The sequence below is a fragment of the Sus scrofa genome, chromosome 11, assembly GCF_000003025.6.
Source record: "Sus scrofa isolate TJ Tabasco breed Duroc chromosome 11, Sscrofa11.1, whole genome shotgun sequence".
NCBI lineage: Eukaryota > Metazoa > Chordata > Mammalia > Artiodactyla > Suidae > Sus > Sus scrofa.
Genome location: NC_010453.5, coordinates 18,265,519 through 18,290,890, shown reverse-complemented (window position 1 = coordinate 18,290,890; position 25,372 = coordinate 18,265,519). Strand labels below are relative to the sequence as shown.

The following is a 25,372-nucleotide window of genomic DNA, read 5'->3' as shown; positions in this document are numbered from 1 at the left end:
TTGTAAAAGTATATACTGAAAGAATAATAATGATTGCTAGCATTTATTGAGTTCCTTGTATGTGCCAGGTACTATTACAAATGACTAAGTCTTATCCTCATAGCACTCTTTTGAAGTAGTTAGCATTCATATTACCATTTTAAAAGTTTTTAAAAGTTTTATAAAATGGAGATCATTTATAATAATTAACATATATACATTAAATAGGTGATTCTTAATTTTTCTGTAATTTTCCTAATATTGATATTTTGTATGTTTTTCCAGTTAATATAGATTCTTTTTCTCATAATAATTCATGCTGTTTTATAAGATAGAGCTGTTGTTATAACAATCTCTTTTTTCTTATGTATCCTGTTGTTTACAAATATGCACCATTCCTTATTGTTTTCCTTACAGAATGTTTCATCCATTCATGGACCCAAAGATGGAGTTGGTTTTTATTTTTAAAAAGATACTGTCAATAATCTGATACGGCTATACTCACTTGATGAAGATGCATGGACTTGTCTTTAAGTTGGACTAGTGATCATTTCCGAAAGTTTCTTCAACCGCAGTTTATATTTGAAAATTCAAGTATCAAAGGATATTTGGTTTAGAATGGTATAAAGATATATTTTCTCTGAGTACTGCAAATTTCACAGAGATCACAGTTGGATTCCACTTATGTTCTCCAATCAAAGTGATTCAGTTCTTTGATAAAGTTAATTTTGAAGAATTTTATGTTTATAAACAACACCAAGAGATGGGAGAAAAAAATGGTAGGTTGAAAAACCACTGTTAAACTTTACGTTTAAAAGTATATGGACTACTTAATCAAGCTGAATTGTGGAATTTTCATGGTTTTTCATTGCAAGTGACTTCTCTGAATTAGAAGGAATTAGGGATTTATTCTCATGTAGCAAGAATTTTGACTTTTTGTAATTCATCGTATATCTATAATTCTAAGTCAGTACTTTAATGTACTTTTTTAAAATAAACTATTTTGTAGAAAATTTTCAGATTATAGAAAAATTGAGAGGATAGTACAGAGAGTTACCATATTCTCTGCACCCAGTTCTGCCTACAATTAAAATCTTACAATTGGCTGGTACATTTATAACAAATTAATGAGCCATTGTTGGCTTATTACTATTAACTAAAGTCCATAGTTTATTCTTATTTTCTTAGTTTTTACTTGATGTCTTTTTCTATTCTAGGATCCCATCCAGGATACGACATTACATTTGTTTATCATGTCTCCTTAGGATCCTCTTGGATATGAGTTTCTCAGACTTTCCCTGTTTTTGTAAGATTTTTTATCTGAGTGTTTTGTAAGATGCCTCTCTATTGGAGTTATTGACTGATTTTTTTTTTTTTTCCTCATGATTAGACTGGGGTTATGGATTTTAGGGAGGAAGACCATAGGGGTAAAGTGCCATTTTTACCGCATGACGTCAAGGGTACATGTTATCAAGATGATTTCATGTTGAGCTTGATCAGCTGACTGACGTAGTGCTACATGGTTTCACCACTGTAAATTACTACTCTGTTTTTTCTCCCTTTCCCTATTATACTTTTTGAAGGAAGTCACTATGTGCAGCCCACACTTAAGGAGCAGGGATTTATGCTCCGTTTTGAGAACAGAATTATCTGTATTATTTGGAATTCCTCTGCAAGGGAGATTTGTCTCCTTTCTCCCATATATGCACTTATTCAGTCATTTTCTTGTATCAGTATGTATTCATGGATACTGATTTTATAGTTTGGGTTATAATCCAGTACTGTTTTATTTGTTACTCAGAATGTCCCAGGATTGGGCATTTGAAGCTCTTCTAGTCAAATTCCTGTAATGCCTGCATCACCGTGGGTGGGTTTGGTTTTGGTTTCGTTTTGGTTTTGGTTTTTAGCACTTCCTTGTTTTCTGGTACTAGATGATGCTCTGGGCTTATCTTCTATATTTCCTGCCGTAGTCCTAGAATGAGCTGTTTCTTGAGTGAGCTCTGATTCCTTTTATTGGAGACTAGTATTACAAACCAAGATTTGGGTGATGTGTTCGTTGATACTGGGGTGTCTTGTTTATAGGCCCTCTCAGCTTACAGAGTTAGGTGTATAAAAATATACTTGTATATATACATATCTATAAATATTTCCATATGTAACCATCTATATCTATGTTAAGCTAAACATGAGATGATACTGATGTTTCTGGCTCTAATCCATTACCAGATGGATCATTGTAGCTTACTCTCCTTGCTTATCTGTAAATTACCATCATGTTATCCATTGCTTAATTCCAGTACACATGTATAACGGTATCAAAGAAAATAAACTTCTTCCCAGGTGGGATACCTCAGTGCGTGTGCAAGTTCCTTTTGCCTTTAGTCTTAAGACTTATTTCTGAAGTTATTTAGGTCAGGACCTTTCCCACTTAGTCCTTCAGTGAGGTTGTATACATTCCTTCCTGGGATCCCTGATCTCCTAAGTGATATTTTAAAATTTGCATACATTGTTTCACTCTTTGTGCTTTAAAATTTTGTGGGTTTTGACGAAAGCATAAAGTCGCATATGCACCATTACAGTATCATACAGAATAGTTTCACTGCCCTTTAATGTACTTGTAATAGAAAGATTGTTACACAGATTATAGTACTGATTTCACTGGACCGTTATCTAGGCCAGTGGTTTCAAACTTTCTTTTGGTCTCATGACTACATTATACTTTTTAAAGTATTTAAAAACCCCTTAAAAATATTTAAAACCTCAACATCTTTTGTTTACATGGATAATATTTGTTCATGTTTACTATATTAAAAACTTAGAAGCTTCAAAAATGGTAATTGGCACATTTAAACAATAATAAACCCAACATGTTAACATAAGTTACATATTTATGAGAAATAACTATTTTCTGAAACAAAAAATTAGAAGGCCATTGCTTTATTTTTGTCCTAAAATTTCTCTAGTAGTTGGCTTAGTAGAGAGAGATTCTCATATCTGTTTCTGCATTCGATCTGTTGTGATATGTTGCTTTGGTATAAATGTATAAAGAAAATGAGGCTTCACATAGATTAAAAAGTTGGGAAAAGGTAACATTTATTTTTATTTTTTTAATAGTTGACTTACAATGTTATATTAGTTTCAGGTGTACAGCAAAGTGAATCAGTTATACGTATACATGTGTCCATTCTTTTTTCCCATGTGGGTTATTACAAACTATTGAGTAGATTTTCCTATGCTGTATAGTAGGTCCTTGTTAATTATCTGTTTTATACAGTAGTGTGCATATGTTATTCCCAACCTCCTAATTTATGTCCATCCCCTCAAAAAACAGGAAGAATATTTTAATAGCCTCTCAGATAATTGTGGATATTTTTCTTTTCCTTAAGTAGTCATTCCTTCAAGGATAGTTATAGTGTGGAGTATGAATTCATATCAGTGAGCTTTTTTTTTTTACACTGTTACATTAAAATCCATTGGTTTGTCTTGCACTTTGAATGCATCTTTTACACATGTATGATTTTATAGCACCATGCATTGGCCACTTGGAAGACATTGGTTCAACGAATTATGCAGATTTTCCAACTGTTGACACTTTTCATTATGTAATATTTTAAAATTACATTTGTTAATATTGTTACCAATATCATCAAAAGGTGATTATTGAGAAGCTCTCAAGCTTATCATGGCAGATGCAAGTTTTCTAAATTTCCAATTTTAACTTGGTTGCTTGAATTTTTCTTTTTCTGGCTACACTCATGGCACATGAAAGTTCCTGGGCCAGAGATCAAACATTGGCCACAATTGCAGCCTATACCACAGCTGCAGCAATGCCAGATCCTTAATCTGCTGCACCACAAGGAAACTTCCATTGATAGCTTGAATTTTATCATTAGCAACAAATGCTATCGGTTTTGTCCTTCCTCTCCTAGGCTTACTTTGTTCAAGTTTGAGAAACTGTGTACCAAACACCCATGTCAGAAAAACCATAATTTTTATTAGTGGTTCTTTTAAGTAAAAATGGTTTTCCGTGGAACAAAAGTAGTTTAGCTTACTACTCAGCCTCATTTGAGACCGCCATTTTATTGTGATAATTATGTTGCCTTATCAAGGACTTTCTTAAGTGAAAATGGTGGTAAATAAAATAATGACGTATTTTGGTTTGGTGCAACTGCCTTAATTCATACTATGGCACCACTATTACTCACCAGTGCTTTTGAACCATCTGCTAGTGCCAGTGTAGGGGGAAAAGGCAAATGGTGTCTTGGTATTGCCATTAAAATAGCTAGACCTAGCATATTGTCTGAAAGGAACTAGGAACCCCCAGGGGTTCATAGCCCACACTTTACTGATCACAGGTTCAAAGATGTCTTAGAAATTTTCTAGACCAATGCCCTGGGTCTCTTCCAAGGGTTGAATGCCAAACTATAGACATAAACATATACACATACCTGGGTCATTATCAGTGTGTTAAGTAGGCAGTCCCTAAATATTCATTTAGAAAGTGAATTCAGATCAGTGTGATTCATGAGCTTTGCCTCTTTACAAAGATTTTCTATCTCAAGTGAGATTGGAAGACATAGTATAACTGCATAATTTATCGGTCTTCCTTCTTTACAAAGCCGCCTTACCTCTTGTTTCATGGTTATATTCTTGTAATAAATAGTCATATCTAGCTAAGCAATGGAGCAACTTTGGGTAGACAAAGTTATCAGATGGTATTCTTTTCTGGAAGCAAGTAATGGCGATATTAGTATACTGATTTTTCCATTCAAGTGCCTACTCCTGTATTCTATCCCCATAGTTCATTTTTCTTGTACTCATCACTTACACGTTGATATTCTACCGAAGATCCTCTTCTCCTTCTTTGTAGTCACATCTCCTTTGTGGCTTCAGCAAGAATTTGTGTGCTACCTATTCCAAAACTTTTATATCTGTCTGGACCAGATCTTACTCTGGAGCTGTGTATCCAGTTTACTCACCCTACTTGAATTTCTCACTTGTCTCTCTACTTTTATTCCATATCACAGTGAATACTATTCCTATACACATAGTTGCCTGAGTCAGAAACGTAGAAATCATTCTTGACTCCTTCTTCCCACTGCCACTTGAGTGATACTTTTGAGAAAAAAATCTAATCAGATAAAGATGCTTAAACCTCTTGAGTGACTCCCCAAAGCCTTCCATATGAGAATAAAGTTGCTTAGCATGGCATACAAGACCCTCCATATCACAGTACCTACCTGTCTCTAAAGCATCATTTCTCATCCCCTTTGTCCTTTTACATTGCATTTTTTCCAAATGTTGAAAACTTTGCCTGAGGTGTGCTGTGGGGAATTAAAAGTAGGCTTAGTCTCATGTGGTACAAAACAGGCCAGAGTGTTAACAGGGAAACAGCTCCCCTCCTGAGGCTGCTATGGTAACAGCAAGTGTAATTAGCCAGAGGTCCCCTTAGGGTAAGGTGACTGCCAGGGAGAGTTGGGACTCTGAGACCTAAGCCTCTTTTGAAGAATCTCACTAAGGGAAAATATTTTTTTGTAAATTTACTATGCTGTCTGCTCATAAGTCCTCCCAATGACTTTTCAAGTGAACTTTCTACAAAACAATTATTATGTTCCTCCTTTGAGTAAGGCCCTATTAACTTTAAACATTTTATACATTAATTTTATATATTTTATAAATAATTTGTGTTTAACATTTTAGGTATTTTTGTTACTTGTAAACATGGTATAAGATTTGGCTTTCACCAGTTTATTTTAATTGCCTTTCTCATTTTTGTTTTCAACTTTGAAAGAATTATTTCTCTAGATAGAAAATCGTTAAGATATTAGTTTGCTAGGCATCTGAAATGTCGATTTATCTATATAACTTCATGAGAACTTTATTATTTTGCCTGATGTAATTGTGGACCTTTTCCATAAACAATGAATGTTGTTTACCATCAAATGATCAACCACTGCATCCATCCCCAACCGCATGCCCTGAGGGGAATTCAGAGTGGAGAAAAGTAGGATACTGGCCCTAGATAGTTAAGATACATTATCTGAGAGAAGTTTCCCTGAGCCCAGATTCTTGCAACCCCCCAGATATAGGAAAGCACTAAAATCATTAACTTGAGATGTCTGTTTTTTGACTAGCAGTAATCTTTTGATGTTTGGCTACATGTTTTATTTTTTCCCCTAACAAAAAACTCCATATATCCTGGCTCCTCCCTTAACTCTTTGGTGCAGTTCCTCAGAGCTGAGAACCTGTCTCCCAGGTTGTAGTCCTCAGTAAGTTCCCCAAGTAAAAATAATTTGCAACTTTTAAGTTGTACATTTTTGTATGATCAGCATAATTATTAAAAATTTAATATCAAAGACATTTTAAAGCATTGTTTCAGCAATTGCTGAGATGTTTCATTCTGAAACCATCCACTTCCATTCTTGGTGGAGATTACCTCCCTGAAACTTTTTAAATGCATATGTGTCTATGAATATGCCCACTTCCACCCTAGAATGAAGTCATTCCCTCTGTTTTCCAGTTAGGAAATAGTATTGCTAAAGTTCCCAACACATTTTTTTTTAATTAGCAGAATAAATGAGATTCCTAGGTCATATTCTTTCTTTCTAGTTCTTTGTAAAGAAACGGTGACCAAAATCTTTTTCCTTAAGGAAAGTAATAGACAAATTAAATCTTGATTTTATTTAGAAATCAAGTGGAGTTTAAAAACATGTTCCTTAGGAAAATTATAGTCTATCCCTATTGAGCTCTTAGGCTATTAACCTATTTTTACTTTAGGTGATGCAAAAACTTTCTGGATGGAGCTGGAAGATGATGGAAAAGTGGATTTCATATTTGAACAAGTGCAAAGTGTGCTACAGTCACTAAAACAAAAAATCAAGGATGGGTCTGCCACAAACAAAGGTATGAAGCGATAATAACTGTCAGCCATTTCATACTAATATTGCCTGCTGGCAATGCAGTGTAATTCTATTTCCAGGATTTCTGTTTGTTTTAAAAGTCAAATAATTTCTTTTGTTTTCTAAGAACCTAACATCAGTTCTGTTTGCGTTTTATGTGTTTGCTCTGCTTCCATAAAAACTTGTTTTTATCATACCATGGACATTTTATAAAAGTGGGTAAAGATGATCACTTGGAATAATAGCTACTGAATTTATCTTTTTGTCTCAGGCTACCTTTTTCCTCATTTTATCTTTTTTTTTGTTGTTGTTGTTGAGGGGGAGAGAGGGAGGTGTATGATAAAAAAGTACATATAGGAGTTCCCGTGGCGGCGCAGTGGTTAACGAATCCGGCTAGGAATCATGAGGTTGCCGGTTCGATCCCTGGCCTTGCTCAGTGGGTTAGGGATCTGGCGTTGCCGTGAGCTGTGGTGTACGTTGCAGACGCGGCTCGGATCTTGTGTTGCTGTGGCTCTGGCGTAGGCGGGTGGCTACGGCTCTGAATGGACCCCTAGCCTGGGAATCTACACGTGCCTGGGGAGTGGCCCCAGAAAAGGCAAAAAGACAAAAAAAAAAAAAAAAAAAAAGTACATATAAATGTATTTGACCTGCTTTAAACAGAACTTGCCCTAGTGGTCTTCAGAGAGCAAAACCTTGTATTCTCAGTTGTCATCCAAGTTTTTATTTTTTCTATTTCTTTGTCTTTAACTCAGGTGGTTGTAGAACATAGACTTTGATATGGAAACTTCCTTCATTCCTTTAGAACTTATGATTTTTCAAGCAAATTTTCCCCCAGAATATTCTTTATTTTTCTCCAGAATATTCTTAAAACTTTCTGGATATTCTTATGACATTAATCTGTTATGTGCTTGTCCACAAAGTTAATACTATCATTTATTTAAATATTCCTTCTCATTCCTACCTGAATAGGGTAGATCTAGGTTTGAATCCAGTTCTACCACTTCCTAGCTGATTGCCCTGGTGTGAAGATTAAATGAGATAAAGTATATAAATTGCTTAGCACAGTAGCTGACGTCTTGAATAAAGGTGATACTGCTTCTGATTATTTTCATTCTTTTTTCCTTTCCTTACCAGAATACATCCAAGCAATGATTCTAGTGAATGAAGCAACTATAAATAGTAGCTCAACATTGATAAAGGGTATGTACATTTCTAATTCCAATCTGGAGTATTCTCTGCTATTTTCTTGATTTAAAGCAGGTCAGCCTTAGTTATGCTAATTAAAGACAATTCAAAATAAAACTATAAGATCCATAAATGTAAGTTATAAAAAGCAGTTTCCTTATTAAATGAGTTTCCCTCTCTATCCAGAGATAGGAAATGCACACCCTAGTAAATACTAAACTAAACCTCTTGGGGAAGGAATGAACAAATGTATCTCCTCTCCAAAAACCTTCTCCTATAAGAAAGGCAACTAGAATTCCAAGACTCCAAACTACTGTAAACCTGCTTTGTATAAAAAACAATACTAGAAAGATACATTCTGGTATAGATGATGGAAAATTTTTTCATGTCTAGATTATTATTAGAGCATCAGTCTTCTAAACTCCAAACAAATTCATTTTAGAAGGATTTGAACAAAGATAATGTACCAGGATTAGAAAAAAAATTGAAAAGTTATTTTAGATAAATAACAAAGTCGTACTGTATAGCACAAGGAACTATATTCATATCTTGTAATAAACCATAATGGAAAAGAATATGTATATGGGAGTTCCTGTTGTGACTCAGGGTGTTAAGAACCTAACTAGTATCCATGAGGGTGCATGTTCGGTCCCTGGCCTCATTCAGTTGGTTGAGGATCTGGCATTGCCATAAACTGCAGTATAAGTTGCAGATGAGGCTTGGATCTGGTGGAACTGGTGCTGCTGCTGCTGTGGCTGTGGTCTAGGCCCACAGCTGCAGCTTGGATTTAACCCCTAGCCAGTGTGTGGCCCTAAAAAAAAAAATATATGTGTGTGTGTGTGTGTGTATAAATATATATATGTTATATATATATATATATAAACTGAATCACTATGCTGTACACCAAAAACTAACACAACATTTTATTTTTATTTTATTTTTTGCTTTTTAGGGCTGCACCCATGCATATGGAGGTTCCCAGGCTAGGGATTGAATCAGGGCTATAGCTGCCAGCTTACATCACAGCCAGAGCAATGCAGGATCCGAACCATGTCTGTGACCTACACCACAGCTCGCAGCAATGCCAGATCCCTGACCCACTGACTGCCAGGGATTGAACCTGCCTCCTCACGGGTACTAGTCAGATTCATTTACGCTGTGCCATGACAGGAACTCCTAAATCTTCTTTCTTTACCTATATAATAAAGAGGGATATTTACTTTCCAATAAGCCAAGGATGACCTTGGATTATAGACTATTCTTTTATTTACCTAAACTTTTTTTTTGTCTTTAGTAAGACTGGTGCACCAAAGGACCAGAGGAAGTTAATAATCTAAGGCAGGATGAGAATCACTTTTTTTAAGGTCCATCGCTGCACGGGAAAAAGCACAATTAAAAACAATTTTTTGAACCAAACATAGAATATTCAATGTATCCTTTTTTTTTTCTTCAAAATAAGACCAGGAAATCTATAATTTTTTTCATTAAATACATAGCCTATTTCTATTGGAGTCATGTTAGAGACTAAGAATAGGTCAAGTTGAAAAAGAAGAGCAAGAGATGAAATAAAGTTCAGAAAGATATAGGGGAAACTAAGAGAAATATGAAAATACAAGTGGGGAGACAAAAAGAGCTGTCCAAATGCCTCCCTCCCTGCCCCCTTAAAAAATAGATAGTAGTAGAATAATGAGAAAACAAAGGATACATAAACTTTTCCATTTTCTGACCTTTTACGGAGCCTTTAAGAGTTATGTTGTTTTGGACTTCCCATCATGGTTCAGTGGTTAACAAATCCAACTAAGAACCATGAGGTTGCAGGTTCGATCCCTGGCCTCGATGAGTGGGTTAGGGATCCGGCATTGCCATGTGCTGTGGTGTAGGTCGCAGATGCGGTTTGGATCCTGCGTTGCTGTGGCTGTGGCGTAGGCTGGTGGCTGCAGCTCTGATTAGACTCTAGCCTGGGAACCTCCATATGTCTCAGGTGTGGCCCTAAAAAGCCAAAAAAAAAAAAAAAAAGTTATGTCATTTTTCTGTAAAATATAAGCAAGAAGTAGGGATATTTGATGTTCGCCTTAAAGGTTGTTTAAAATTCAGGGCAATTAGAATTTCTGCAGTAAGAATCTCTTCTATACTAAGTCTTTTATATTTATCCTATCTTATTTTCTTAATGGTCTTGAAAATGTTGACACCTAATTTTTTGGCTCAGTCTTAAAATCTTAATATGTTTGCAGATTTAGGGGCTCCATATGTCTCTAGTCAATAAAGATATTGTTTAGGCATTAAAGTGAATGATTTTTGACTTGGTGTGCTTTTTATCATGTTTGTAATTTTTTCATGTAGATCATACATCTGTGACTCAGAATGCACAGGAAAACAAGTCAAGTTCATGGCCCTCTACATCATACAAAGACTCTTTTCCAGAAAACCTGACTCCTCTGTATGTATATAAGTTAAATTTATTTATGTTGTTAATATTTTTGCTTCCAGAAAGAGATTTATTGTTACTAATCATTTCATGTAAGAATAGATAGAATATAAAAAAGGATTCTTTCCCATCAAAAATTTTAGAAGTTTTGTATTTTATGTAGGTTCATGATTCCCAAAATAGGTTATTTATTTGTTAATATCTCTAGGTAATCAAGTCTTTTAATAAAACTTAGCTTAAGATGTTTTTTGCATAGGAGTTCCCATTGTGGCACAGTGGAAACAAATCCCATTAGTATCCACGAGGAGGTGGGTTCGATGCTTGGCCTTGCTCAGTGGGTCAGGGATCCAGCGTTGCCATGAGCTATGGTGTAGGTCACAGATGTGGCTCGGATAGCTGTGGCTGTGGCAAGAGGAGTATTGAAAAAGGCCAAAGATAGTTGTCTTGGTATCAATTCAGTTTTTAAAATGCATAACACTTCTAAATTAGTATCAGAAATTTTATGAGAATAGCCTAATTTTTCTGATCTTTTCTTTCTTCTTTTACCCTGATTTTAGTAAAGTTTCCTTAGCATAAAGTGGAAATTGCATAAGAAGAAATCTGACAGTTTGACGCTTAGCCTTATTTTTAGTAGATAATGCCTCTACTAATACTGTCAAGTACTAGTGAAAGAGAAGTTTCTGAAAGTGTTTTGTGCTAGAGCACAGATCAGAATTTTGAAAAACAAAAAGTGTTTTAAGAAAGAAAGTTCTGGAGTTCCCATCGTGGCTCAGTGGTTAGCAAATCCAACTGGGAACCATGAGGTTTCGGGTTCGATCCCTGACCTTGCTCAGTGGGTTGAGGATCTGGCGTTGCCGTGAGCTGTGGTGTAGGTCACAGACACGGCTCGAATCCTGCGTTGCTGTGGCTCTGGCATCGTAGGCTGGTGGCTACAGCTCCGATTAGACCCCTAGCCTGGGAACCTCCATATGCCACGGGAGCAGCCCTAGAAATGGCAAAAAAAGACAAAAAAAAAAAAAAGAAAGAAAGAAAGTTCTTGCTGTATAGCATGGGGAACTATATCTAGTCACTTGTGATGGAACATGATGGAGGATAATATGATGTGAGAAAAAGAATGCATATATATATACATATATATATATATATGTATGTATGAATGATTGGGTCACTTTGCTGTGCAGTAGAAATTGAAAAAGAGTTTTCCCAAAAAAAAGAAAGAAAGTTATTAGGTTTATTGCTCTATTTTGTTTGTCCTTTCCTCTACCTGTTAAATTGACCAAAAAAAAAATTGTCATTGTAGATTTTTTTTCTTTTTAGTGTTTATTATGTATGATTTGCATTTATAGATATTAAAGATGTCATTATAGTTTGAATCTAAAAGACTCATAAAATTTAGGATAAACTTTGGTTTGTTAGGAACACACACCTACTCAAGCCATCTTCCATAGGGGAATTCAAGAGATTAAACCAGGCATGTGATTTTTGTTGACATAACATGGTGGGCTTGCCCGGCTGCTAAAAGACATACGTAGTAAATTTAAACTATGTGGCTTTTCATATGAAATGCATACAAACACCCAACAGTGAAATTTTTTTTTTTTTTTTTTTTTTTCGGCTGCGCCTGTGGCGTACAGAAGTTCCCAGGCCAGGGATCAAACCCATGACCTGAGCCACTGCAGTGACAACACCAGATCTTTAACCTGCTGCACACAAGGGAACTCCAGTGATTACTTTTTTAAATACCCACACACATATACACATACACAGACCTAATGTCTATGTATACACACGCACATATATGCATATACATAAAATAGGTGTTAAGAACAGAAAATATAACACAGCAGGCCATATAGGGACTAGAATTGGAACTGGAAAGTCAGTGCCTGAGGTCACGGTCCACATGGTTTAGCTCTGCTTCTCTCCGTGTGTTATCTGTTGAATCTTATGTTCCTACATGATCTGACATAGCTACCTTAGCTAAACAAATGATCTTTTAGTGCGAGTGTAACCTTACAATGTATTTTTTTAATATCTAAATTCTTGGGAGAGACATAAATAGCCCAGCATGAATACATGATCCAGCAGCTCTGAGGACACTGAAATTAAAATGGCCACCGTCAGAGGAGTGTGATCAGAGACTGAGCAGACAAAAAAACATGTCTTCTACAAGTCTTTAAGATGAGTATAGTTTACATTCAATTTTTTTTTAGATATGCCCCTTCAGAGGTCGTAAAGTATAGAATAGCTTTTTCCCTCAGACTTGCCAAGAGCTGGGAAATCAGTTGGCAGTCTGTGAGGCCATGCTTTGCCTTATGGTTCAAGGTATCTAATGACAAAACAGTTCTCTAGCCACATACAAACTGAGAAGCCCCTGCCCAGAGGCCAACAAAGGGGTGCAGACAATACCAAACAACCCTACTCACCTACCTATCCTTTGTTTACCTCTAGCATTTTTTTATTTTTGTAGAGTCAACAACTAAGTCTACAGCACTGTGCATAGGATTAGTTTTCTTTATTTTTGTTTTCTTCCGGTAACGTTTCTTCAGTAACCTATTTTCGTACATATAAGAAAGTTGATCTTCTTCCTCACAAAATGGGATTGAAATTAGCTTACTTAACTCCTGAGACTTGTGGTAAGTTGGTTTTCTTTCATTTGTTTTATGAGATGAAGCACAGATAAGAAAAAAATCATTTCTAAGGTCCATATCAATATTTCATTTCCATGTTTTTCTACTTCTTTTCTAATTCTTCTTTATAACACAAAAAGATTTCTGGAGTTCCTTCCATGGCACAGTGGGTTAAGAGTCCGACTGCATTGCCTAAGGTTGCTGCAGACATGTGGGTTGATCCCCAGCCCAACATAGTAGGTTAAAGGTGTTCTTGCAGCTGTGGCATAGGTCGAAGTTGCAGCTCAGATTCAGTCCTTGGCCTGGGAACTTCCATATGCCATGGGTGTGGCCATAAAAAAATTAAAAAATTTTTTTAATTAAAAAATAAAGATTTTTCTTCACTTCTTAATTGCCCAATAACTTGAAATTTATACCTCTTGATTTTTATTAAATTAGTCACCAGAAAAATATTTGTAAGCCAGCTTAGCTAACTTTTGTGAAATCCTAAATTCCCCTACCCCAAAATAGGGGAAATCAAATGATGACATTGGGAGAAAACTATGCCACAGAAACCAGTTTGAAATCTAAAGGGAAATGAAACATTCAGTTTACTGGTTATACAGAACTGTTGAAAAAGTAGTGGAAAGGAACTTGGCACTTAATAATAGGGAAAAAGCAAAGTCCATGCACAGGCTTTAAAAAACAGGAGAATATTGGATCCTGGGAGTTCTCGTGGTGGCACAGCAGAAGAGAATCCAGCTAGCATCCATGAAGATGTGGGTTTGATCCCTGGCCTCGCTCAGTGAGTTGGGGATCCTGAGTTGCTGTGAGCTGTGGTGTAGGTCACAGACATGGCTTGGATCCCAGGTCGCTATGGCTATGGTGTAGTTTGGCAGCTGTAGCTCTGCAAGTGCAGGCCTAAAAAACAAAAAGGAAGAAAAAAGAAAGGAAAATACTGGATACCAGAATAAATAATAAAATAAAAACAATATGACTAAAGTGGAATAGGCTAAAGAAGATAGAAGAACAAAACAAAAGTTACATTGTAGAATATATTTCTTACTATGGAACATACCCCACAACATTATTCAAAATGCTGAAATAGATTGAAGTTATTTAAGAGGGAACATAACCTTACCTTGTTTTTTCCCCCTCACTTTTAATGTATTAGGTGCTACTGCTAATACCATGGATAGTAATGGATTTGCCTTGATCTTTTTTTTTCTCCCCTGGCTGCACCTACAGCAAATGGAAGTTCTCAGACCAGGGATCAAATCCATGCCACCACAGAGACAATACCAGAACTTAACCTGCTGTGCCACAGGGGAAATTTCAGTTTTGCATTGATATTTTAGCTACAGTTTATCCAATATTTTTTATTGTCATTTTAAGAGATTTTAAAGATTGAAAATATGTAAAGGAATATGGCAAAAAGCCACACTCACACCATCCAGAATTAACAGCCATTAACATTTTACTGTATTTACTTCCTGTCTCCTTTTTAAAAAGAAAACAAAACACTATAGCCTCTTTGAGCCAAACCTAACTTCTCACCATGACAAGTTCTGTTCCCCTAGCTGCCATTCTAGAAGCAGTTACTATCATCAGTTATTTTTCTAGTTCATTTTTAATTTTTTAATTGTTATTTATTTACTTTTTGTCTTTTTTCTTTTTTGGGGCTGCACCCACACCATATGGAGGTTCCCAGGCTAGGGGCTGAATTGGAGCTATAGCTGCCAGCCTACACCAAAGCCACAGCAACACCAGATCCTTAACCAGCTGAGTGGGCTAGGGATCGAACCTGTGTCCTCATGGATATTAGTTGGGTTTGTTATCGCTGAGCCATGACATGAATTCCTAGTTCATTTTTTAATGTTTACATAACCATAAATGATACATAGTGCTATTACTTGTATTTTTTAAATTTCGCATGAATTTCATACATGTACTTTCTTGTTCTACTCAGCATTAGTTTTGAGGTCTAATCACGTTGCTTGCTATGTTATAGATCTATTTCATTCTCTTTAACTCTTGTTTGGATTTCCATAATGTAAGAATACGACGTTTTCTTTATCCATTCCTTTAATATTTGTTTCAGATATTTTCTATTATAAATAGTAGTGCAGTGATCAGTTTTATCCCAGCTTTTCTTTTAAGAAAGTATTCACCTATTTAAAAATTTTTTTTAATTTACTTTTTGTCTTTTTTCTTTTTTAGGGCCACACCCGCAGCATATGGAAGTTTCCAGGCTAGGGGTTGAATCAGAACTGTAGCTGCTGGCCTACACCACAGCCACAGCAACCAGAATCTGAGCCATGTCTGTGGCCTACACCACTGCTCATGGCAATGCCACATCCTTAGCCCATTATGTCGGGCTAGAGATCAAACCTGCATCCCAATGCTCCTAAGATGCCACCGATCCTGTTATGCCATCGCAGGTACTCCCAAAACGTTATTTTTTAATTTGTATTTCTCTTGACCTAGTAATTCTTCTTAAAGGAATGTGTCCTAAGGTAATAATCAGGAAATTGCATTCACATCCTTCCCAGGGGCAGTCTTATGGAACTGAACCCTGTAACTTGGGAATCTGATGCTAACTTCAAGTAGGTAGTGTCAGAATTGAACTGAATTACTGGACACCCAGTTGAAGTGGTGCCAGGAAGAACACCACACATTTGGTGTCCAGAAGGAAAAAAAAACCTTCAGGTATAACTATATGGTTGCACAACATAGTAAGATGTTTATTTTAGAGTCTAATTTGTTTTAGTCTTCTCTAAGAAGAAGCTAATAGAAACTGATTATCACTTTAGTGTACAGTGTTTTTGAAAAATGAGATGTGCTGTAAATTTGAGGTACTAATAAAAAATTAATTTAAAACAGTTCTGCAGAAAATAAGGAGACTCCCCCTCTGGAAAATAAAGTTGCAGACTTTAGAGAAGAAGAATCATCTTCAAAGTTATCTTACCAAAGGCATGACTGCTCTGGTGCCTGTCTGATGAAAATGCCACTAACCTTCAAGGGAGAAAACCCTCTGCAGCTACCAATCAAATGCCACTTCCAAAGACGACATGCGAAGACAAACTCTCACTCTTCGGCACTCCACGTGAGTTATAAAACCCCTTGTGGAAGGAGTCTACGAAACGTGGAGGAAGTTTTTCGTTACCTGCTTGAGACAGAGTGTAACTTTCTATTTACAGATAACTTTTCTTTCAATACCTATGTTCAGTTGACTCGGAATTACCCAAAGCAAGAAGAAATTGTTTCTGATGTGGATATTAGCAATGGAGTGGAATCGGTGCCCATTTCTTTCTGTAATGAAATTGACAATAGAAAGCTTCCACAGTTTAAGTACAGAAAGACTATGTGGCCACGAACATATTATCTAAACAGCTTTCCCAACATGTTTATTGATTCATGTGACTGTTCTGAGGGCTGCATAGACATGTGAGTAGAAAAACATGGCATTTCAAAAAATCTTCTAAATGTAGGGGTATTTATCAAGAAGTCCTGCTATGTATCAGTTTGTCTGTCTGTCTATCTGAAACCGGTTCATCAAGAATCTAAAATAGAAAGATGCACTCTCTCGTTAGCAATTGGAAAGAAAACGCTTCGCCATTTATTTTTCTAATTTGGACATTATTTCTTCTAAGGATAAGTATTCCTTTTAATCTACTACCATTCTCTTAATAGCAACAATTACAGCTGACACCATGTAACTGTGACAAACACTGTGACAAGTGCTTTACATATATTTTCTTGTTTAGTCCTCACAAAACACCATGAGGTAGGTAATACTATTTCCATGTTACAAATGAGGAAGTTGAGAAGCCGATTGTAAGGTCCACAGATTTAAGAACGAGGATTTGAACCCATGCTCTTAACCACTATATTACATTGTTGTATTTTACTTTTATAAATTACTTCCTTGCTGCTTTTTTAGAAAATTCATGGTGCTTATCCTGATCATAAAACTGATATTTTGTAAAAATATGAAACCATATTCTAATATATTAAGACTTTGAAAATATTTTGTTTTAAAGGTGTGTAATTTACTGGTATTTGTAGGTTTGTATAGATAGAGTGGAGTTACATTATATGTGCATTTAATTTAATGCAAATTTAGCTGCCTTTACTAGGAAAAAAGAAAAAGAATGAGAGAGATAAAGAGAAATAATTTAAATCATATAGGTAGTTTTCACCATCCTGCCAGTTAGTTGTAGTGTGAGATGAGATATATAAATCTCCTGTTACCTCAATTTGTCTCAGGAGGATAAATGAGAATCCTCAGAGGGCCTGTCACAGAGGAAACCTCTCACTATGCTATGTTTTATTCTGTTTAAATATGTTTTCTGTTTCTGTTTTGTTTTGTTTTAAGCATTGTCTCTAAATATAACCCATCCACATATGGCCGAGCTTAATTTCTTTCAGTGCTGGAGGAAAAAACTAACTGTTGGACAATGTTCAATGTTTACTGTATTTTATGGTTAGTTTAATGGCTTTTTTTTAAAGGAATAATTTTGACTGTATGTGATTTTTGTCTTAGACTGTATAAACTAACCCCCACATATCATGCACCACCAGTATACATATTTTTATCTATTGGTCAGAAATTACAAAATAAGCTAAGGCTGAAGCACACTGGGATCTGGACTTGGACATGAGCACTGTAACCAGAGATTCTAATCCTGACGGGAATGGGAATTCAGCATGTTCCATGCATGGCAGAGAGTGGACCCTGAGCTCTTCTGAGGGACAGAAACAGGGACCTGCACCAGACTGGGAAGCAGGCTAATGTCTCACAGGGTCTGGAATTGTATTAATAGCAACTGGGTTTAGAGCTGTGAAACCCATAGGTCAGGGCCAGCATAATAAGGAAAGCAGCCAGTGTAGAGGAGCACCCCAGAGTAAACACCACAAAAAATGTGATTTTAAACAGGCAAAGCATGTGAAGACATTTAGACCATGAAGACAGCATAAATCCCAACAAATGGCAGAATTCACACCTGAAGATTAAGAGATAAATGTAGAGTCTGACTGAAAGAGACTTTAAAATAGGTGTGTTTAAAATGTCCAAAGAGGAGTTCCCATAGTGGTTTAGCAGAAATGAATCTGACTAGCATCCATCAGGATGCAGGTTTGCTCCCTGGCCTCACTCAGTGGGTTAAGGATCTGGCATTGCCATGGGCTGTGGTGTAGGTTGCAGATGCGGCTTGGATCCTACATTGCTATGGATGTGGTGTAGGCTGGTGGCTACAGCTCTGATTTGACACCTAGCCTGGGAACCTCCATATGCTACAGGTTAAAATAAATAAATAAAATAATTAATTAATTAATTAATAAAAATAAAATGTCCAAAGAAACTAAATAGGAGCCATCCCTGAAACACAAAAAGGAGTTTTCTTTAAAGAGTATACCATATTTTTTTAAAGAGTGCATTCCCATTTGGAAATATGGGAAATAAAACATACAGTCATTGAAATAAAAGACTAAATGGACTAAATGGTAGCATTGGTATAGCTGGAGAAAGAATTAGTGAATTGCAAGGCAAAACTAAAGTGATCCCCCAGAATGCAAAGAGATAAAAGACATGGGAAAAATAATTTACAGGTTAAAAAATATGGAGGATAAATGAGAAATTCTAACATACATCTGAGAAGAAAGCATCATTCAAAGTGATAATAGCTGAGAGTTTTCCATAATTGAGGAAAGACAAGAATCCTCAGAGTGAAAATGCCTACTGTGTACTAGGAAAGGAAAATAAGTCTGAACATCTAACTATACCATGATGCAACTTAACAAGTATCAAGGGTAAAGAGTAAATCTCATGCTCTTAGATGGAAAAGAAGAAAAATAAATTGATAACACACTTCCATCAGAAGTAACAATAGACAAGAGGCATATTAGCGTAAAATGCTGAAGGAAAATAAATGTAAAAGTAGAATTCTGTACCATGCCAGTCATTTGGGGGAGGGAAGAGGGTGATCACACAGTTAAGTAGTTGACGACATGCCTACCTACTTTCCAGCAATAGTCCTATTTTTTGTCTTTTTAGGGCTGTACTTGCAGCATATGCAGGTTCCCAGGCTAAGGGTTGAATTGTAGCTGTAGCCACCAGCCTATGCCACAGCCACAGCAACGTAGGATCCAAGCCATGTCTGCAACCTACACTACAGCCCAAGGCAACTCCAGATCCTTAACCCACTGAGTGAGGCCAGAGATCAGACCTGCATCCTCATAGATGCTAGTCAGATTCATTTCCACTGAGCCGCAATGGGAATGCTCCAGCAATAGTGCTCTAGTAATATATCTAGTGCACTGTTTTCCAAGCTGCATATATAAGATGTAATATCATTTAAGGGGTTTTAATTAGCAGTTTAAAAATTAAATTGTACAGAAAATATCCAAGTGCATCACACATGGTATGGTAAAGTTTCATGCCACTGTTATTATTGTTTGTACACATACACACATAAATAAATATGTAGGCTCATGAAGAAAATATATTCCTTACTGTGAGTCGTAGTCAAAAATATTTGAAAGCTACTACTCAAGACATGCTTACACATGTGCATAAGAATAAGGATGTTGTAGCATTGTTTTTTGTATTGGAAACTAGAAGCAACTTAATTGTATACCAAGAAGTTAATTGTATATCTAAATGCCATGGAAAAGTATGAAGGAGTTAACTAAATTTGCACATAACACAGATGAGTCTCAAAAACATTATATTGAATGAAAAAGCAAGTTATAGGTTAATAACTATAGTACATTTTTAAAAACAATACATTGTAGATAAATATTTATATAAAAGTATAAAAAATGCCACACCAAACCTCTTGAAGAGTTTAATTTTATCTTTTTTTTTTTAAGGAAAATCTTATATAGAGTATATATGTTTTAAATTACAGTTGACCTTTGAACAATGCAGGAGGTGGGACTTCCACCCTCCGTGCAGTTGAAAATAGAACATATAACATAGTTTGCCCTCCATATAAGCAGTTCCACATCTGCGGATTCAACTAAGCTTGGATTCAGCCAATCACAGATCATACAGTACTATGATATTTACTACTGAAAAAAAAAATCCACATATTAGTGGACTTACACAGTTCAAACTCAAATGTTTTTCATGGGTCAAACCGCATATATGTAGGAAAAAGGACTAAAAAAGATGACAACTAATTCTTTGTGGTCAAAATATGAGTGTTTATTATTATTATTTGTATTTTTTGTATTTTTGAAACTTTGCAAGGTCATACTGAAAAAACAAAAATTTTTTAAATTAAATAAAAGTTAAAAAAGAAAAAAAACAACAGAAAATTTCTACATCTATAAATAGAATCCAAATTCATGAACTTACTGCTTTTTCTCCCTGTGATAGCAAACAGTAGCTATCACTCTCATGTACTATGTATTTACAGAAAAATAAAGAAGTGAGTCATAGAGGAAAAAACCTTAAAGACACCTACTAATTCAACAGAGGAGACAAGATTCAGAGATTTTAACCAGCTCACCAGTAGTCACGTGTCTAGTTTATAGCGGAGACACACAATTTCCTTACTCCCTATCAAGTTATAAGCCTCTGCCATGTTAGATAGTCATAAATAGTTAGAAGGGAAAAGTGTTTATGGTTGCATGTTTACTGCCTAGCAATGTTACAAAAAACAGATATTCATTTATTTATTTATTTGTCTTTTCTAGGGCCGCACCCAAGGCATATGGAGGTTCCCAGGCTAGGGGTCTAATCGGAGCTATAGCTGCCTGCCCACACCACAGCTCACGCAACACTGGATCCTTAACCCACTGAGCGAGGCCGGGGATCAAGCCCGAAATCTTATGGTTCCTAATCGGATTCGTTAACCACTGAGCAACGACAGTAATTCCCGAAAAACAGATTTTTAAAAGCCAGACACCCAGCATAAGTCTCCACAGTCTGTTTTCATGTCACTGGAGGGAGAGATAAAACATATGCCAAACTATATATGCCCTTTTGAGTTTGACACAGAGAAGTTTATCCATTGCAGGAGAGTGGACCTAATGAATTCATTTTGAAAAGCTAAAGAAACCTCATTTAAGTTAAGTATTTATTTCATGAGCAAATAGAGGTACAGGGTAGTTTAGAATAGTTCATGAAATTTTGGTAGATGTTGTCTTTCAAAGAGGTCTATTTTGGAGTTCCTGGTGGCTCAGCAGGGTAAGGACATGGTATTGTCACTGCTGTGGCTCAGGCTTGATCCCAGGAACTTCTGCATGCCTTGGGCATGGCCAAAAAAAGAAGAGGTCTATTTTATTTAGAGAAGAAGTTCAACAGTCCATGAGCCAAATGCCTTCTAAATACATCCTTTACAGTTTTGTCAAGACAGTCTCTTGGTTCTTTTTTATTCTGACTTCTCCATCCATTGCCTTCCTTTTAGAACAAAATGTGCATGTCTTCAACTGACAGCAAGGAATGCCAAGACTTGCCCCTTGTCAAGTAGTAAAATAACCACTGGATATAAATATAAAAGACTTCAGAGACAGATACCTACTGGGTAAGATACCTTGAGAATTTGTTGCAGAGTGTTTTTGTATCTTTGAAGGTGGGTACTTTATCATTGTGGCCTATAGTCTAATAGATATTGTCAAGTCTTAACTTCTTATATAAGAAATCTAAATTAAGGAATTAAAAAACAAACCTGTATATTATTCTTGGAAATGGAAGTCAGAGACCAAACATGCAACATGCAAAGTATACTTGACACTCATCTGCTTTGAGTCTGACTCTAGGGTTAGCTTAGAGACGTTTCCGCATTAAGAAATATACTGTGCAGTGCTCATCTGAGAATTGGGAACTTTCAGCCTTTCAAGGTTGTTATTATTTTAAAAAAATAAACAGAAACAGAAAATTTTTCTTCTTAAACTTTTTCTCTTCCTAGACATCTCCTTTGTACATATCGCTAGGCATTGTCTCAAGCACCTGGTAAATACTGACTCACTTAATACATCTTCACGAAACAACACTTTGAAGTAGGTAGAATCATATAATCCCTATTTTAAAAATGGAAAATTGAAGCACAGAGAGGTAAAATCCAAGGTCACGCAGCTAGTAAATGCTAGAGTAATGAAGGGAGCCAGGCAGTCTAGCCCTAGGAGCCTTCACACTTAGTCTACCTCCCTTAGTAATTATTAGTGAGGTAGCAGTATAAAGTGCTTTTGCTTTTAACTTAGGCTGTCTAATTGATTTTCTCGTGTATGTTAACAGCATTTATGAATGCAGCCTGTTGTGCAAATGTAATCGACGAAAGTGTCAAAACCGAGTAGTCCAACACGGACCTCAAGTGAGGCTACAAGTGTTCAAAACTGAAAAGAAGGGATGGGGAGTACGCTGCCTAGATGACATTGACAGAGGGACGTTTGTTTGCATTTACTCAGGTAAAGTCAAGGTTTACTTTCACCTTATTCTACAGTAATATCTGCATTTCTGAATCTCCATTTTATTAGTCAGGGCCGCTGAGAATTTATAGCAGGGACAGGAGCAACAGTACATGGGAGGAGCATCAGAAGAAGACAAGGGACCGGAGCATTCAGCACGGAAGGGATGAGATGCCTTAGAAGCCATCAGGTGTTGTTCCAGAAAAGAAAGGTTGAGGTATAAAGCTTGGGTTATTGTGTGAGGCACATAGTTTGGTCTCCCTGGCTACAGATGTTTGGGGATAAGGTAAGAAAACTTTTTTTTTTTTTGGCTGCACCCACGCCATGTGGAAGTTCTCTGGCCAGGGATCGAGCCCACACCGCAGTTGTGGCCTGCATCACAGCTGCAGCAACGCTGGATCCTTAACCTGCTGTGCCACAAGAGAACTTCCAAGAAAACTTTTTAAATAGGAAAACTCAAGTCACTGGTTTGCTAAGGTAAAGATTAATGAATCTATCTTGTTCAGTGCCTTGAGTACTAGAATTTAACAAGTTAATGTTATAATAAATACCTTCAGGTGATGACTCTCATTTGGTGACTTTAGGCACTTTGCTCCCTCCACTTCAGGGACTCTGAGAGAGTTGCCCACATTATGAGCAAAACTTTCCAACCAGTGTTACAGTCAGGCAATTACTGATTCTTTTGGTCTACTGCCCCCAGGCTGGATATGTTGTTCTGTGGTCGTCTTCTCCTTTCACCCCAGAGTGTTAGGCAAAATCCTCACTTTCCGTGTATACTGGGAAATGAGAGCTTGGAGAAACAGGGCTTTAGGGGCATTCGAAAGGAAATGTGCTAGGCAGCAGGGGCCAGAGCACCCTTTCAGCACCCTTCCTCATCTGAAATTCCAGGTTCACTTGGTGAAGGCAAGAATTATCAGAGTTTAGAATAGACACACATGGATCCCTGCCACATACTATTTACAGACACACACTACACAACTTGCCTAGACATCTGTCTCTCATATTTCTTAAAATAACTCTTTAATGAAAGTGACCTGCCTTTAAAATGCCAAACGGTGTCCAGGAAGTAACCTTGGTTTTATCTGCATTGCTAGAAAATACACATAAGGTGTCTCTCAGATCCAGCTGCTGATTTTTACTTATTTACTATACTTTTGAGTCCCTCGAATTAATGTGCATAAACTTTAGACTAAGATTTTAATTACACTAGGGCTTACTATGAGAACAGTAGGCATATATCACCACACAGCTCACGGCAATGCCAGATCCCTGACCCACTGAGAGAGGCCAGGTATCCTCATGGATACTAGTTGGACTCATTTCCGCTGAGCTAAGACGGGAACACCTGATCTGTATTTTTATTTTATATTATTGTTGCTAAATCTCTTATCTTTCATGTTATACCACAACAAATACTTTTTTTAGATGCCCTGTAGTTTTTCATATACTGGAAGATATGAAATCTCTTCTTGGTCTTGTATTTATTATCTGTTGCAATAGTTTTGTAGGATGAGTTAGTGTTTATTTTCATTTTAGAAATAAGGTATACCTTACCAGGTTCTTTAGTAATGGAGCAGAACAGAGATGCCCTTTTGTTGCTTAGGAGTTAATGTTATCTTTTGTTGTGTTAAACTCTTACTTTTTTCTTTTAGGAAGACTGTTAAGCAGATCTAACACTGAGAAACCTGATGCTACTGATGAAAATAGAAAAGAAGAGATTTTTATGAAAAACATGTTTTCAAAAAAAAGGAAAATAGAAGTTGCAGATTGTGAGGTTGAAGTTATCCCACTAGATTTGGAAACACATCCTAGAAGTTCTGTGACTGAGGAGTGTCCACCTAAGCTCCATAATAACCCCAAAGAGCCTTTTACGTGAGTAAGATCTTAGGAACCTGATCAAGATTGATCTACACTATATGCTATTGACCAAAAGTAGCCCCTGGTCTTTCCTTTTTCTTACTTTCCGCCTCTACTATATATCAACTTGCTTCATGGTTCTAAATTTAACATTGAGAAATCTAAGGCACTGAGATTTAACAGTCTAGCCAACATACTTTACTCAATGTTCCATTTCTGGAGTGTTATGTTTAAAAACTTTGGCTTTAATCAGGTTTTTTACAGACGTCATGACTTTTGCACTTCTTTTTTTCCTTTGTTTTTGCTCTTTTAGGGCCACACCCATGGCATATGGAAGTTCCCAGGCCAGGGGTTGAATCAGAGCCTCTCACAGCCACAGCAATGTGAGATCATCTGCGACCTACACCACAGCTCACAGAAACACCAGATCCTTAAGCCACTGAGCAAGGCCAAGGACCAAACCCGCATCCTCATGGTTACTAGTTGGATTCATTTCTGCTGCGCCACAACAGGAACTCCCTCTTTTTATTTTCTATCAACATTTTATTTGCAAGGCTTTCTTGGATTTTCTTTATTTTTAAAATATGCTTCAGATTATTTTTATTTATTTATTTATTTATTTATTTATTTATATTTAGGGCCGCACCCACAACATACAGAGGTTCCCAGGCTAGGGGCTGAATCGTAGCTGTAGCTGCTGGCCTATGCCACAGCCACAGCAACACCAGATTCAAGCCTCGTCTGCAACCTACACCACAGCTCATGGCAATGCCAGATCCTTAACCCACTGAGTGAGGCCAGGAATCGAACCTGTGTCCTCATGGATACTAGTCAGATTTGTTTCCACTAAGCCATGATGAGAACTCCAGATTGTTCATTTTTTTTTTTAATTACGTCAGATGATTGACTTTAAAATACGATTATACTTTCTTCTTGTAGTGAGGGGTAGGCATAGATGTTATTAGGTTAATTTCTAATGGATATTTATGTAACAGTGATGTTAT

The 25,372-nt window shown here is 36.5% G+C and overlaps 1 protein-coding gene across 7 annotated transcripts in view; it reads left to right on the top strand.

The window, feature by feature from the left end:
* The window catches only part of SETDB2 (SET domain bifurcated 2), a 45,710-nt gene that overhangs the window by 7,344 nt on the left and 12,994 nt on the right, over positions 1-25,372 (top strand). For 3 of the 7 annotated variants that reach the window (XM_013980508.2, XM_013980509.2, XM_021065313.1), the window contains exons 2-9: positions 397-1,285; positions 6,757-6,882; positions 8,013-8,078; positions 10,404-10,500; positions 15,981-16,544; positions 21,515-21,631; positions 22,342-22,511; positions 24,164-24,383. In XM_013980508.2, coding sequence (XP_013835962.1) covers positions 1,258-1,285; positions 6,757-6,882; positions 8,013-8,078; positions 10,404-10,500; positions 15,981-16,544; positions 21,515-21,631; positions 22,342-22,511; positions 24,164-24,383 — 1,388 coding nt within the window. In that variant the 5' untranslated portion in view covers positions 397-1,257. Of the gene's footprint in view, positions 1-396; positions 1,286-6,756; positions 6,883-8,012; positions 8,079-10,403; positions 10,501-12,540; positions 13,125-15,980; positions 16,545-21,514; positions 21,632-22,341; positions 22,512-24,163; positions 24,384-25,372 lie in introns of those variants that run through there. The other 4 variants (XM_013980507.2, XM_003130966.4, XM_013980512.2 and 1 more) reach the window with 4 other exon arrangements.